Source organism: Antedon bifida, chromosome 2, assembly GCF_963402885.1.
Source record: "Antedon bifida chromosome 2, ecAntBifi1.1, whole genome shotgun sequence".
Classification (NCBI taxonomy): Eukaryota; Metazoa; Echinodermata; class Crinoidea; order Comatulida; family Antedonidae; genus Antedon; species Antedon bifida.
Genome location: NC_136227.1, coordinates 10,570,313 through 10,587,060, shown reverse-complemented (window position 1 = coordinate 10,587,060; position 16,748 = coordinate 10,570,313). Strand labels below are relative to the sequence as shown.

The 16,748-nt window shown below is 36.2% G+C and overlaps 1 protein-coding gene across 1 annotated transcript in view; it reads left to right on the top strand.

Moving 5' to 3' along the window:
* Window positions 1–8,417: 8,417 nt before the first annotated feature.
* LOC144835054 (intermembrane lipid transfer protein VPS13D-like) overlaps window positions 8,418–16,748 on the top strand; it is a 95,073-nt gene continuing 86,742 nt past the window's right edge. The window contains exons 1-12 of the mRNA XM_078690070.1: window positions 8,418–8,515; window positions 8,887–8,964; window positions 10,195–10,385; window positions 10,868–10,960; window positions 11,452–11,568; window positions 12,282–12,407; window positions 13,019–13,063; window positions 13,409–13,650; window positions 14,589–14,757; window positions 14,979–15,080; window positions 15,856–16,042; window positions 16,265–16,581. Coding sequence (XP_078546196.1) covers window positions 8,419–8,515; window positions 8,887–8,964; window positions 10,195–10,385; window positions 10,868–10,960; window positions 11,452–11,568; window positions 12,282–12,407; window positions 13,019–13,063; window positions 13,409–13,650; window positions 14,589–14,757; window positions 14,979–15,080; window positions 15,856–16,042; window positions 16,265–16,581 — 1,764 coding nt within the window. The 5' untranslated portion in view covers window position 8,418. The remainder of the gene's footprint in view (window positions 8,516–8,886; window positions 8,965–10,194; window positions 10,386–10,867; window positions 10,961–11,451; window positions 11,569–12,281; window positions 12,408–13,018; window positions 13,064–13,408; window positions 13,651–14,588; window positions 14,758–14,978; window positions 15,081–15,855; window positions 16,043–16,264; window positions 16,582–16,748) is intronic.

The following is a 16,748-nucleotide window of genomic DNA, read 5'->3' as shown; positions in this document are numbered from 1 at the left end:
CCCATTTTAGTCAGTATTACTGATTTAATTATTCGCCAGTTTAAAAATGTTTTTTCTAATGTATTCATAATGGACAAATAATATTATCAGTATCGGTTAGTGTGGTTGGTGAAGCGACAGTACTATGTAAAGAAAAAAAATGTAAAAAGTAAAATAAATATTTCATTAACCAACGTATGAACTACTAAACGAAAACATCCTGCCGCAACGTATCGTATTGACGCGCGCAACATAAGGTTAAGAAAATACTCTTCTATCTATTTTGCATTCCCTCTTACGATGAGAATCATGATGAACGTAAAGCAGAAACGGTGTTGAACACGTCGGTTCCCACTTGTGATGACACGCAAGTTTGCACTTTGCGTCGATCTGGAAACTAATTCCAGCTCTTAAAATATTTCCCGGGCAAAATTTGACAGAATATATTCAAATTATGATTTGACAAAAAGCTAAAAAGAACGAACGATAGACATCCGCGTTCTGCAAATTTTGGTTATAAATCGATCGTTTCCTGCGACATATCATCAGTTTCACAGCTTCCATAATTCCGAATAACATTTAATTAAGCCATTATGTCAACGTTCACAAAGACAAAAGCCATTCAAATCAAAGATTGAAATACAAAATATTCGTTCCAAAATAAAGTTGCCGATTTTGTTACGGTTGCAATGTGATTAGTGACGATAGTGTATTCACGTTTAATATATTTTTCAAGATTAAAACGGGTGTTTATTCAAATCGGTATTACGTTTACCGACACTGTCAAAAGACATGTTTAATGAAGTCCCAGTTCCGCCAACCACAATTGTCCTCATCATCGAATAAGAATAAGTTTTCAAGCATTGCCCGTGGTGAATACAAAAAGAGATACTCTCTATAAATCTTTATTAAGTGATGGTGAATGTTTATCGGGCTTAACCACTCTAACCCCCAACCTTCTATCTCACAGGCTTGTGGATGAGACGACTATTCAACAGTCTCCCGATTGTCGACGTCCCGCTTCTAAATGTTTGCATCCCTGCCATGAGTCTCCATTAACAAAAGAAAATATAAATTTTAAAAAATTAAAGAAACAGGTTACCGGTTGTGTATAATGACCATTTAAATATAGAATTGACACTACACAAACAAATCTAACAGAATCATACTATTATAACAGGTTAACGATCAAGCAAAATTTTCAGAGGGTGATGTCTATCTATATTTTTGACTTTGACAATACACAGATATAAAATAAAGTTCCGTTAGTTCACGGTAATCTCTTGGGACGAACTGTCATTGGCCCGGGAAATATTTTAAGAGCTGAAATTGGTTTTCAGATCGAAGCAAAGTGCGCCGTAAGGAAATAACCTTGCGTGTCATCACAAGTGGGAACCGATGTGTTCAACACCGTTTCTGCTTTATTACGTTCATCATACGATCGTAAGAGGGGATGCAAAATAGATAGAAGGTGGATAGATAGATTTTCTGTTGCGCGCGTGAACGTTGCGGCAGATTTTTTTTTGTTTAGTGGTGAAATATTTATTTTTCTTTTTACATTTTTCTTTACATAGTACTGTACTGTCGCTTCTCCAACCACACTAAATATTCTGATACTGATATATTATTTGTCTATTATGAATAGGCCTACATTAGAAAACATTTTGAAACTGGCGATTAAGTAAAATAGCAATAGTATACAATATGAATCAAAGATCTTATATACTAAGATATATAAGATCTTTGCTACAATGGGGAAAATGTAAAAGTTTAAATACAATACAGGAAAATGAATATCTTATTGTATTTATTCATACATTTAGATAATAAACAATAGAAATAGGAAAATATTGTAGATAAAAAACACATAGCAACATATTTAAATGCAAAAAAGATCTCTGTAAGTTGTATTCACACGTAACATTTTTAAAAGCAAGTGTAAAATCAAAATACGGATGTAATGCTATGACTTATGGGAATAATGACTTTAATAACGCAATAGACAACTGTGTAAACTTTTATAACTTTTAATGCAGAAACTCCAGAATCAAGATGGCTGTCAAAACCATGTGCACGAATTGTGCGGTGTGGGGGCGCTGTACACATTACGGTTGTGTTCAGGCTTACAATATCATTACATCCCCTTTACTGAAAGATGGAAGACATATGTATCAAAATGTGATTTACTTTTAGACATAATAGATAGCTTGAATAGATGCTGGATATCTTCAGCATGAGTATGAATATGAGAAAACTGAATAAAGACTATTTGTAAAACAAATGTAACTTTTAACTTTGTTTATAACTATCAGTTCAAGAATCAGTGTCTTTGTATCATGTTTATGTATTATTATTAGAGTTATTCGCGAATCTTGCGGGCTTCCTAATATGTCGACTACTTCTTCGTAGGATTGATCCATCGGACATTTCGACGTCATATGATCTCGGTTCAGCGCGTTTGTTTTGAACTGTTCCGGGTTCCCATTTACAATGATTTGCTTCATTCTTATTCACTCTAACGCTTTCCCCCTCTTTTGGGTCTTGCGATTGTTTCGCGTGCTTGTTATAGTAGCGTTTTTGCGTTTCTTGACGATCAGCGAGTGCGTTATCAACTTCGCTATGGCCATCGGCGATTCTTACTGGCATGTTTGATTTGTAAATCCTTTTGTTGAGGATCTCTGCGGGAGATGGTAGTCTACTGTCGATTGGGGTTGATCTGAGTATCAAGAGTGCGCGTTGCGGATCTTCTTTGGACTCGATAGCTTTCTTTAGCGTATTTTTGACAGTTTGTACTTGACGTTCTATGAATCCATTTGATTGACTGTATCTTGGCGATGTTTTGACAAGAGTGATGCACCAATTTTCTGCAAATCGCTCAAACTCCTCGGAGACAAATTGCGGACCGTTGTCACTAACGATTTCGTCTGGGGTACCGTGCTCAGCGAATATTTCTTTTAACACGTTGACGACTGTTTTAGATGTGGTCCCACTGCGTAGATTCTTGACGATTGGGAATTTTGAGTAGTAGTCGCAGATGATGATATAGTTTGAGCCGTTTAGTGCGAACAGGTCTGCTCCTAGTCTTTGCCAAGGTCTAGTAGGTATTTCATGCTGGATTATTGGTTCCTTCTGTTTTCGTCGTGCGTGTTGCTGACAAATTTCGCAGTTTTCAACTTTTGTGCGTATTGCGTCGTTCATGTTCGGCCAAAATACCGCTGTGCGTGCTCGCAATTGGGTTTTTGTGGTGCCAAGATGTGCTTCGTGTAGCTTGTCGAGGATGTCCTGTCTTAAGGACTCAGGGATCAGATAACAAGTGCCTTTGAGGATGATTCCATTTGCTACAGAGAGTTCATCGCGATATGACCAATATTTGCGGATATCTTTACAAACTTCCTTTCGCGTCGTTGGCCACCCTTCAATTATAGTGTCGCGCAGCTTTACAAGTTCGTCATTATCGTCTGTCGCTTCGCGGATGGTGCACTCCTTCGCTGCGGAGAAATGTACGTTATCGACCCTTATGTCTAGCTTGATCTCGTCAGTGTCATCTTTGTTTGGCATTCTGGATAGACCGTCTGCAAGTGGGATCTCTTTCCCTGGTCTGTATTTTATGTTGCAGTTATAGCGTTGGATGCGTAGAAGCATGCGCTGTAGCCTTGGCGGTGAAGCTTTCAGATTTTTCAAACTGATCATTTCCAGCGGCTTATGATCGGATTCAATGATGAATGGCTTTCCGAATACATATGTATGAAATCGCTCACATCCGAAGACGCATGCTAGCATCTCTCGTTCAATATTCGCGTAGCGTCGCTCAGTTGGCGTTAGGCATTTTGAGGCGACCGCGACTGGCTTGCCATCTTGTAGTAGGCAGGCGCCTAGACCGTATGAAGAGGCATCTACCTGAATAACGCTATCTTTGGTTTTGTCAAAATAGTGCAGTTCGTATGAAGCTGTGATTGCGTCCTTTATGCGTTGCATCGCTTGACTATGACTTTGCGTCCACTCGAATATCGCTTCCGATTTAAGTAGGTCTCTGAGTGGTTGGGTTAGGTCGGCTAACCTTGGGACGAATGATCCCATGTATGTAACGATGCCTAGTATAGAGCGGAGTTCAGATATGTTGGTTGGATCGGATAAGTTCGTAATCGCTACAAGTTTCTTGGGGTCTGGTCTGACACCAGTATCGCTGTAGATTTGGCCGAAGAAGCCGATTTGTTTCTGTTTTATCGCGCACTTTTCTGAGTTAAATGTGAGGCCTTCCTCTGCAGCGACTTTCATAAGATTGCGCAGGTTGGCGTCATGACTCGCCTCTGAGTCGCCGTGTACACCGATGTCATCTGCTATGCCAGCAGTACCTGGGCAGCGTTCAAGAATCTGGTCCATTTTTGCTTGGAACACGTCCTGGCTCATTTTCAGCCCGAATGGTAGTCGCTGGAAGCAAAATCTGCCAAAAGGCGAGTTAAATGTGGTAAGCGGTTGCGAGTCTGGGTGCAGTTTGACTGCCCAATAACCATTTTTCGCGTCAAGCTTAGAAAAATGTTTGGAACCTGCGAATTTGTGCGAAGTTTCTTCTAGCGTTGGCGTATGGTGATGCGGACGTTGGATCGCTTTATTCAAGTCTTTGGGGTCGAGGCAAATACGAAGGTGACCGTTAGCTTTGCGTGTGTAGGTGATACTGTTGACCCACTCAGTCGGCTCAGTGACTTTGCGTATTACACCTTCCTTGAGCATTCTGTCGAGCTCTAGCTTTATTTCGTCGTGAATTTGGATTGGGCATTTTCTAGACGAATGGATTACTGGTCTGGTATTAGGATCGAGAACGATCTTGTATTCACCCTTAAAGTTGCCTATTCTATCAAACTGCTTCGGGTAGATTGTTTTCAGTTGGTCTACGGACTCTATGAATGAGTTGCTAACAGTGTCGCATTTAATTGATACTAGATCAAGCCCTCGCAGTGATGGTAGTCCCAATATAACCGGACCATCACATTCAGCAACGTAGAAGTCGGCTTTGTGTTGTACGTTGTTGTGAGTACAATCAATAGTCAGAATACCATGATGCCGGATTTCGCTACTGTTGTATGCAGTGAGCTTCGCGTTTGATTGCTTTAACATGGTGTGCATCCGACGCCTTGGATACATATTACGAAATGTTCTGACAGGAAGAACGTTACCCTGTGCGCCCGTATCTAGCTTGACTTTTAGGGTGGCTGGCGTACCATCGGTAAGAGAAATGTTGAGCGTAGCAAACGCTTCATCGGTGCTAAGCGAATTAATATGAATGCTATCAAATTCTAGTACGCTATCTCCTTCTACGGATGTGGCCTGTAATTCTACGCTTTTGTTGTGCTTTTTTTTCTCACAAACTTTTTCCCAGTGGCCTTTCCTCTGGCAAAAGTTGCATATTGCGTTATACGCTGGGCATTTGCCCTTCTGGTGCTTTTGGCCACAGTATCGGCATGGCTTGCCTGTGTGTTGGGGTTTTGGATTGGGTCTAGGTGGCGCCCTCTTATTATGCCGCTTCATGACGTGCACCTGTTTGTCAGGGTTTAACACTGACATGCTGGCCTTTGTTGCCTCATGTGTTCTGGCTGTGTCTATCGCTTTGTCTAGCGTTAAATCGCTGGAAGCTATAAGCTTCTTTTGGACCTCTGTGGAATTTGTCCCAGTGATTAATTGCTCAATGATTCGTTCATCGAATTCTGAGAGATTATTACTTACGTTTTGCCCGTCGTTGCTTGCGACTGCGTGCGTAAATTTGCACTTCTGTGCTTGCAAACGTAGCCTGGCGACGTAATCGTCCACCTTTTCACCTGATGCTTGTTTGAGCCTACCAAACTCGAATCTCGACAATCTGAAATTTGTCTTGGGTGTGAAATGTTTCTCCAACCTTTCGAGTATTGACTTAGGCGTCTGATCATCCTGGTCCATTCCCCATGAATTAAAAATTCTCAGTCCTTCTTGACCTAGCCAAATCAAAATGTAAGTCACCCGTGACGGATCGTCCTTGCATACCTTGGCGAGAGGACCCTTGAACAGCAGCTCGCAATATTGCTTAAAATTTGCGATTTCTGCAGACATGTTGCTAGCCTGGTAATTGATGCTTGGCTTGGTGATCGAATCCATTTGGCTGCCACCATGTAATGCTATGACTTATGGGAATAATGACTTTAATAACGCAATAGACAACTGTGTAAACTTTTATAACTTTTAATGCAGAAACTCCAGAATCAAGATGGCTGTCAAAACCATGTGCACGAATTGTGCGGTGTGGGGGCGCTGTACACATTACGGTTGTGTTCAGGCTTACAATATCATTACAACGGACACTTTTTATATAGGCTCTAAAATAAGCCTATCGCCATCCTTTACTTTTCTATACAATTGGCTATGGTTTTAAATTGTAGGCGACGTGTGCTACAAAGTTATCGGAACAAGTGACTTAATATTGCATTCAATTCAATGCTCTGTGCGATGTACTTCTTGTGCGTCCGTCGCCTTGCAAATAGCGCGATGTGTTTGTTCGTAAAACCATATCACATATTAGAGAGGTTTCGCAATCTTACGAATACGATAACGAAAACGGATACGTCACGCACACGTATTCGTTTTCGTAAGCCATAAAAAAATCAGTTTCGCATGGCAACGAAATATTGAGGCGCGTCCAAAATATGACTGCGGTAAATTTGAGCGAAGCGCAGGTACGTGTTGCTTGGTGCTTGGCTGCCTAGGCCTAGCGTAACATCAAAGCGAGTGAGGACTTTAAAAACTGCTATTTATCTAAATTGACCTGGCATTTTAGTAAATTACTTTAGTAAATTACTTTCAATAAATCTATAATTATATTATAATCATGAATCATTCCTAATTCAAATGCAAAATGTGCAAAATAGATCAAAAACTATACTCGTTTTGTAGTTACGAATATGACTGGTGATATTCGTCAACACGAATACGCTTTACGAATATGAAATGGGGATCAGCTCAAAAATTTCACAAATGTATGACGTATCCGTTTTCGTTATCGTATTCGTAAGGTTGCGAAACCTCCCTATTAACTCCATTGGCGAAAACGCGTGACCTTGTTCATAGGCCTAGATAAAGACATGATTTTTGATATAAATATAACGATTAAAATCGAAATTTTTTTTCAGGATCTGTAAATTCAAGGTTTTATCACGATTTTGGTCGGATTTTGTGCACACTACCATTTCGTAGGTCTTCGCTTTCGAGGTCTTCAGTCTTCGATCTTCGCTTTCGAGGTCTTCGCTTTCGACACACCCGAGCAGCAGCAGTAAAACGCATGGAACGTCAAACACTGGCAATACAAATTATATAAAGATAAAGCCTCTTATCTTTATTTTTGTGTTAAAGTATTATATTACATTCATTAGAAGTTGGCATAATAGAATAATTATTCTAAATAACTGACAGATAACATATAACTGTAAACATCGCATTGAAATAATGAAGTTTATTTGTAATCCTAATTGCGTCAACTATTTTCCAATAAACGCATATATCACCCAACAAACGCAATGTGACGTACAAAATGACCGACAAAAAAATTGTTAACGAGTTACGTTTTTATCGTCGACGATAAAAATCAGACCACACGAAGGTCAGTTCCAACAAAAAAAGAATACTTTTTACTAAATATGGTGTCTGAATCACAGCATAATATTTAACAGTATGTTCCTATGATATTGAAGTATTTATACGTAGGCCTAATGCAAAATATCGTATATTTAAAATGCTAGGCCTTTTTAGCTAGCTTTATCCCCATCCGCCTCTCTACTCTACTCTACCCGGCCTACCAGCCACCTGTCTAGTAAAGCCTCTACTCTAGAGTCTAGCCTAGGGCCTAGATAGAAAGAAGTCTAGCTATTCTATTGTAATCAGTGAGTATGGCTACTTGGGGTCTAGTAGGTCTAGCCTAATAATGGCCCTATTTCTCATGCATGATTTGGATATTTTTTACGAAATTGAAATTCAGAATTGTGCAAGAATTTCTTTCTTGCACAATTTATTTGTAAATTAAATTTGAAGATTGATTGTGCTGTCTCTGACTCTGTGGTGGGTTGGTTGAGGAAAAATGTATTTGCATTGTGTTTGTGTAAAATGCACTTTTCTCGCACAATTTAAAATTGTATCAAAGTATGCATTTTGATTCATGTGTCTGGCTTAAAACTTGCTGGCCAGTTTACCCAATTGTACTGCTGGAAACATTGTATTAAGTACAGTATTAGGAATTGGTAGATAAGATGGCAAAAACACAAAATATTTTCTTGCATGGAGCCACTAACTCCTAGTCAAATATGTATAATATTTTTGTAGTTGTTTTTTGTAATGGTTTGTTCTTTATCCAAGAACCTGGACCTGAGTTAAGTCAATCTTTAAACAATCTTTTTTATATGACAGGTTTACTTTCCGACACTAAAGATGTTGGAAGGTTTAGCAGCGTGGGTACTCAATACCTATCTTGGAGAATATGTTGAAAACCTTAACCAACATCAACTCTCCATTGGCTTTTTAAGTGGTAAGGTCATTGACATCATTAGCAGCATTGACAATAAAACATTACTAATCCCAACATCATCAAGAAGGTCAATAACCAATAACAATATCATTGTAATCAATATCATCATCTCCATAATCTTCATTATCATCTTCGACACCAACATCATTATCAATATCAGTAGCATCATCAACAGTCATCATTGCATCAGCAATTCTCTTCTTTTCATTTTTTTTTGTTCAATGTATTACATATAATCTTTTGTTTTTCTGTTGGAGAAAAAAAAACATTTAATACAAAGAAAATGTCTTTGTATTCCATACTCATCCAAGAGTATGTGAATAAAATGCCAGTAAATGTAGAATTAATAAATTCATTCATTTCATCATCAGGTGCTGTCGAACTTGAAAATCTTCCACTAAGAAAGGATGCATTGAAAGAACTTGATCTACCCTTAGAGGTCAAAGCTGGTAATGTATTCTATTTATTCAATGATATTTTAAATACATGTTAATTGTAATAACAAACATGGTTTAAAATGATTTACATTAGTTAAAGTTAAAAGGCACAGATAGATTGGAACAAAGTTTAAAATGAACAATGTCTCAAAACAAGATACTCATCAAACTTTTTGCATTTATTAATATTATAAACCCTTTTGTGTTGTAGAACAAAAGAATACACTTTAGTACCTAGTACTTTAGCACACAAATAGAAATTGACAATACTGTTACAAGCCAAAGTTAGTAGATACTGTAGTCTGATCGTGTATTTGGAACCAAAATGAGCTTTTCATTTTTAGAACATTTATTAATTTCAGTAATAGCAAAATAACAATACATACGATTATAATTAAGTCATTTTAATTAAGACCGTTATTGGGTATCACTATAATTATCATGTAAAACAAAGTTTCTTGTCACATGCAGGATCCTAAAAAAATGAAGAACTACAAAGCAACAAAAACATTTCATTATTTCAAAGTGTATTGTTGTGTTATTAGTAATTTTAAATTAATCTTTTAAATTTTTTTTTTCGAAAAAAAAAAAATATGGATTTAGCATAATTCAGTAACTGTAATCAAGTTTATTCTATGTTAATGAACCTTTAAAAGTTAAAAAGCTTATTACAATACAACACTTAAAGATGTATTGTCCCTTTGACGAATTAAAAAAAAATAAAATATTTCGTAAAAAAGTGGGTTATTTTGAATTATCATAATTATTAACTTTCACCAAAAATTAGTCCAAAAAAAAATTTAACTGAAATGCAGATGTTTTTTGTTCAAAAAATAACTTTGACTTCCAGTCAAAGTTTTCGATCAAAACATATCTCATAATGCAACGCGCTTGTTTGGCTACTCTGTATGCATAATCATAAAACTTTCTCGCGATCTGTGTGAAAACACCTTCTCAACCGTGACGAGTTGTAAACAATCCTAATTAGCATCATGCATAATGCATACTCGTGGTTTGAAATCTTTGTTTACTTTCGCTTATGACGATTTTCCAGACGAAATGTAATCAAATTAATTTACCTGTTAATTACGTAAACTTGTTGTTTTTGGCTCGAATTTTCGACTTAAAGTGAATAACTTTAATATTACTTTGATATGGCCAATTTAAATTTAGAATATTTTTTTTTTCATTTTTTGTGTTTCAAGGGACAATACATTTTTAACAATTGTTTTTACGTAATAGGTTACATTGGACGTATCAAGTTACAGATTCCAGTGAGACATCTTAAGAGTGAACCATGGGTCATTTCAATTGATAATCTATACTTAGTAGCTGGTCCAGCAGCTAGGTCAGCTTATAATGCAGAGAAAGAGAAATCATGGCAGAAGGATCACAAAGATAAGCAATTACAAGCATTGGAGAGCCAATGGAAGGTAACAGTGAAACATATATTTATTGTACATCAAAATGGAACATTGCTGATGATAATTCATTAATATAAATTCCAGTATAGGAACAGTGTTTTAATTTCACAGAGGAGTACATATAGGAGATATTTGTACAGCACACCATATAATATCACCACTTCTCCACTGTGATTCCGGGCCTCCACTGGTTCTTTCCCTATTCCCCTTTCTCCCAATAATATGACATTTTTTGTTCTATTGTAGGAGTTTTAACATCACAAAATCTTATGATTTTAATCATACCATTTAAAACACTATAGTGTACTATAGTAAATCAATAATTCTTGGTCCTCTCTTCTTCATCTTTTGTTGATGGTTGTTACAGAATTCAATTTTTTTGTATTATGTGTATCCTATGGACAGTTTGTCTGATATAAAATTTGAATTAAAATAATATTATTAATTATACAGTATTGATATGTTACATTTTTTGTTCTTACTTTTTTTAGGCCAAAATGGAACTAAACCTGCCAAAATCTGGCTCTTCATCGTGGTACACCTATTCAACATCACTTCTCTACAACATTATGGAGAACCTGCAGGTATATTGAATTTCCATTGAGATTTAGTGCATGAAATTGGTATTATGGTAGTGTTCTTACCAACTTTCGTTTTGGGACAAAGGATACAGCAATTTCTACAAAAGATTAATTTGTGACAGATTATTTTTTTTTACATGCGTATAAGTATATGCTGCTCTTTTCATTTTTTCGTCGATTTCACATTCATACTTTGTCTACTGTCTGAAGCTATTTAACACCCTCATACATAGGATACCAATAACACTTTAATAATAACTACTTAAATTTCTCAAAAATTCCTCTAACTTGAATCTGAAAACGGGAACGGATCTAGAAAAAATTGCACCGAATAGAAATAAATGGAGAGATCTTGTAAGGTGTTTCTCCAGATTATTCCAGGCGGGGAAGTATTTGGACCTTTCGGCGACGTAGCTGTAAATACAGAGATAAAAAGGATAATATTTATTATGTACATATGATTTGTTTATTTTGTTATATAATCTATCTTTTAGCTTGTAGTGAAAGATGTGCACATTCGTTATGAGGATTCAACAACAATACCAAATGAAACATTCGCGTTTGGTATCACTATAAACAGCTTGTCTGCTCAGAGTACTAATGAAAACTGGGTAAATTATACACTATCAATATACTTATACATTTAAATTAAGGGGGTATTAACATGTGGGGAGTAACACTGTCACATATGATGATAGTAACATTCTTCTTCTTCATCGTTGTGTGTTCTACAATCAACATATTGTTTATTACGGAACTAGGAGGCCTAGAAAGCCTACTTTAAGTGGCTGTGTGAAATTGGCTGTGTTTGTTACTAACATGTAAACAGGCATGTACCGAATTGTACCATCTCAGTAAATCAGTGCTACGAAACTGACAGGACCTGTTTTCACTTTGAAACTGATCAAATGGCAGTGAATGTTAAATACACAGTTGTATTTATTTCATGAATTATTCATGATTCAAGAGAACATGTGTGCATAATCATCAAGGCAGCTTTGTATCCCATCAGAAATTAGTTTGCCTGGAGCATTAATGCTGTGTGCAGTGTCCCAGGTTCAAGTCTGGCTCAAATGTATCTATTTTTATTGTGTGGAGAAGATATTGACATTTGTATGCTTATATTACTGTAGGTTTTTGATAATAGGAAACTGCGAACTTAATGAGTTAAAAAACAGTGCTTTAAAGTATGTGAAAATAAAAAATGTATAACTGTACGTCTTCTGCATTTAGGACCTACATTTAGAATCTTATTTTTCCTTGTTTATATGTTTTTTGCCATATTACCAATACCTAGCGATTAATATTTTGTCTCCTTCTCTAGGAAACCAACAGTGCTAGTGAAAGTGACAGTAAAATGCGATTCAAGCTGATTGAACTCAAAGATTTTGCTATGTATTGGGATATGGATGCCCAGCTGCTTGGAGATCAAAGCTGGGAAGACTTGGCAGTAAGTAACATTTGCGGATTAATAAAGTCTACAAAACAGACAATTAGATAACCTATAGACAAATAATATATTAAAATTAAATTGAAAATTATCCAAAACCACCTAGTAAGCCAGAATAAATCGCAAAACCAACTGTAAAGGAAAGGCTATCCAGAAAATCCTTTATTTTCCATTGCATTGTGAGCCTGAGATATCCAGTGAGTTGACTGACCATTAAAGATGGGTATGGGATCATCTTCATCCTATTCACAGTACTGTACAGTGTTGCACATGCTACTGTATGTGTGGTATGGTTAATCAAGGGAATCTAACAACAGGACACTGAGCTCGCCTTGCCAAGATAGGAACTCATAACAGTCCTTTGATCTTATATCTGGCTGCGACAAATACCCACAGTATGTACTATGTAAATATTCTTCACAGTGCACGATGTCTCTTAAGGGGTGTGGAATTGATTGTATCGCAGCCACAGATAAACCTTTTGATCTTCAGAGCTCAGCATCCTGTTGTTAGATTGCCTTGGTTTAATCATGTTTTAAAAGGGCTTGAATGCACTATAGATGAATAAGAAGTAAAACTAATAAATATATTTATTTAATCACTCGTTCTAGGCATCACTACAGATTTCTACAGATAAAACTGGAACACAAAATAATGTAAGTGCCATATTACTTATTTTTTATATGCATTAATAGTTCTATCTTATATCTTTGCGATTTAGTTTCATTCATCCGCAAATATGCAATATTTTTTAGAGTAGCTGTGGAAAGCTTAGTTCTTCTCAAAAAGAAAGCATTGGGACAACTTAATAGTACTGATCTTCCATGAATGGCACTAGCAGTATCATACAGATTCTGGAATTGAAGAAGAACATTTTTACTTTTTGTGTCACAACTAAATGATTTTCCTTTTTGCATAATACAAATATTACATGAAAATTACTTCAATTTTGTGTGTTGTTTGAGTCGGTTTTTTATTATTGTATTTCTCCTATGTTGTAGAAACATGAGTATCTATTGGAACCAGTTACCGCCAAAGCTAAACTGAGAAGGAATTGTTCTCCATTTCCACTACGTTCTCGTTTAAAACCTCGCTTCATCGTTGACTTAGAACTCGATAAGATACCACTATCATTGTCACAAAGTCAGTATCGGTCATTGGTTGGTCTTTTAAAGGAATTCGAAAGGCACTCACAGTCACTCAAATTTAGGAAATACAGACCAGAGGTTTCAATAATTAACAAGTGAGTATTGTTTGTAATGTTTACTTTTCTTCAGTTCATTTGCTGTTATGTAGTTTGTGGTGATTGAGATTTATTTTGTAATAGCAGATTTTTCAAGAAGCCTATAATCTCTTTAACCTATTTCAGTCTGTCCCACTATCATCATCTGAGACTATGTCTACCACAGATGTAGCAAACTCTCTATATCTTGTTTGAGTGCAGACATTTTGCTTGAATATCACTGCATTATGCATTTATAACTATATTGAGGGCAGCATAGCTGGAAAACAAATAATCATGAAAGCATCTTGCCTAAATATACAAACAATAGGGACTGTGTGAATTGCTCGTCCACTTAGTAAACTGATACCATATGACATCAATTTTATGATTTGCGCATTGAGAACTTTTTCAGTGGCAAATGTATGTGAGTGAGTAGCCGAGCGGTTAAGACAGTGGAACCGTAATCCATAGCCATAACATCGGCAAGGGTTTGAGGCTCACTCGCTCCATGGTTCAGTGTATGCACATTGCTTGTGTGCACTTTAAAGAGCCTAGTACATCTTTCGAGACGAGTAGGAGGTTACCCCGGTGTACCAGTTCACACACACACTGTCATGGACAGACGTAACAGCGCCGTAGTTGGCTGCCGATGACACGATGTGACCCTTAGGGGAGAAGAATGTTGTTGAAAAGGTGTAACATCTAAGTACACAGCGCTCTGATCTTCATGAAATAGTGCTATATAAATGTCGCATTACATTACATTACATAAGACATTTTTTCAGTGACATTTTGATGTTTTTATTGAATTATGAGTAGAAAATTCTCTAATTTGGCACAGGCATATACATGTTCATATGTTAGTTTATCCTGATTATATCAATGTCCATAATTAATTCCCAGCATTGTTTTTATTCTGTTTGATATTGATTGATACAAATTATGTTAAATTTCAGTGCAAGACAATGGTGGCAGTTTGCAATTACTGGTATAATGGAAAATATAAGAGAACGCAATGAAAAAGGAACTTTAAAATTCATTCAGAAGAGATTGCAAAACAACAAGCAATATATAAGTATTTACTCCAAGATACTGACAGCTGATGTAGAAAATAACAAGGACAAGGTAACTTTTTTATAGATACAATATATAATGATCTAAAAATGATTTTGTTGTTTAAACCAACCATAAATGGTTTTGCTTTAAAATTTATTTTTTAAAAGTGTACTGATGAGATTGTCTCAAATGGTTTATTTTATACTGTACCTTGTATTCACAATGTATATACTTATAATGCCAATATTAATGGGCAGCAAATTAATTTTGTGTATCTTTTTTATTTTAAGGAAGAGTTAGAGAAGCTTGAGGAAGATTTAACATTTGATGAAATTCGTTTACTGAGAGAATTGGTATTTGGCCAATTAGAGAAAAGAATAGATGATGGAGAGGTATGCTATGTATAGTTCAATAATTGTTTTTATAACACACCTGAGTGTATCCTTGCCATTTGATTGGTTAATTTAGCGAAAACCGATAATGGTTCTAATGCATGTTCAACTTTTTGTCAAGAATTTGATCATTTTCTGCCAACTGAGGATGTTGACTAATCGTGTTTGAAAACCAACCAGTATGGTGCTCTGTTTATAACTGTTCTACTCACTCCATGGTTTTGATGGTAGAACAAGTCTTCTCGGGTATTGACTATAAACCATAGGTCCAGTGTACATATCTAGCTCATGTGTACTTTAAAGAACCTAGTACATCTTTAGAGAGGAGTAGGTGGGTTAACCTGGTGTATTAGTACACAGAAGAGCCACTGATCATCACTGGGCCCTCTGGGAGACCAGTCTTTTACTGAAGAGGTTACCCAGTATAAATAAATATCAAAATCAAAAACTCCACATGAAAAATTATTGCCTTTTTCAATGTCATAGTGTCCTATAGCCTTTGACATTGATTCAAGATGGAAGCAGCATATCTATTTAATAAAAACTTACTTTGGAACAGTAGGTGTGATATAAAGTAAATAATTTATGCTTTGTATGTAGTGAGTACAGAGAATATTTAATGAGTTGAAAGAAGCTAAATCTAGCTTGGTGCATCATTGCTTCTTTTCGCGAATTCTCTATGAAAACCTGATTTGGCATTTACCACAAGACTCCAACAATTTCTCACTCATTCATAAGTCTCAGAAAAATTTGATTTTGATACATTTTTTTAAAGGAGCTGTTTAAAAAACCGACAGAAGCACCGTCACAGCAAGGCTATGGGAGCTGGCTTTGGGGATGGGGAGGATCGTCAACTGTTGAAACAGCTGCTACACATGATGAAGGTACAGATTCATCAGTTGATGGACCGTTGTACACTGAGGAATCAGCAAATACATTGTCGTCTTCTCCCCCTGCTTTTGGTGGGTAATTTCTATTATCATTTTGTGTAAATACTTACATTATTATGTCATAAATAGTGCAATTGTGTATCATTGACATTTAATTGCTAAACCACAAACTGTATTTCTATAAAAATAAACCTGTTTTTCTATATCTTTATTACTTTTCAATTTGTAATTTTATGAAATCAGTGATTGATTTGGATCCAATCTGAATTGTTTACATTTATTTATTTTTTTTAGATGAACAAGAACTAATGGACTTTATTGGCGACCCAATGGCTGACAGTACTCTACTGAGACGAGATCAAGTCTTTGTTGTTTTGAACTTTAACCTTAAGGGTGGGTCGTTCATCCTTAGCAACAGCACCTCTGCAGAATCATCAGATCAGCCATCAACTATAGCTGAACTTGAGTTTACAGGTGTAACTATGAACATTGAATCTCGTCTGAGAACCAACTCAACATTATTTGGTGCTAAATTGGGCGCGCTGTATTTAAGAGATCGAATGACTAAAGGATCTTTATTTCCAGTAATTGTTTCACCACAGCTTAAAAAGGTATTAATAAATATCAGTTACCTTTTTACACCACATAATATTATAATAACATTTACAAGATTTAAATACAGAAATATGATTTGAGCATAGATGGGAAAACATGTTTCTAATGTAATCAATCAACGACTATTTTCGAGTGGTTAGGGCACAGGCACTGCAAACTATAG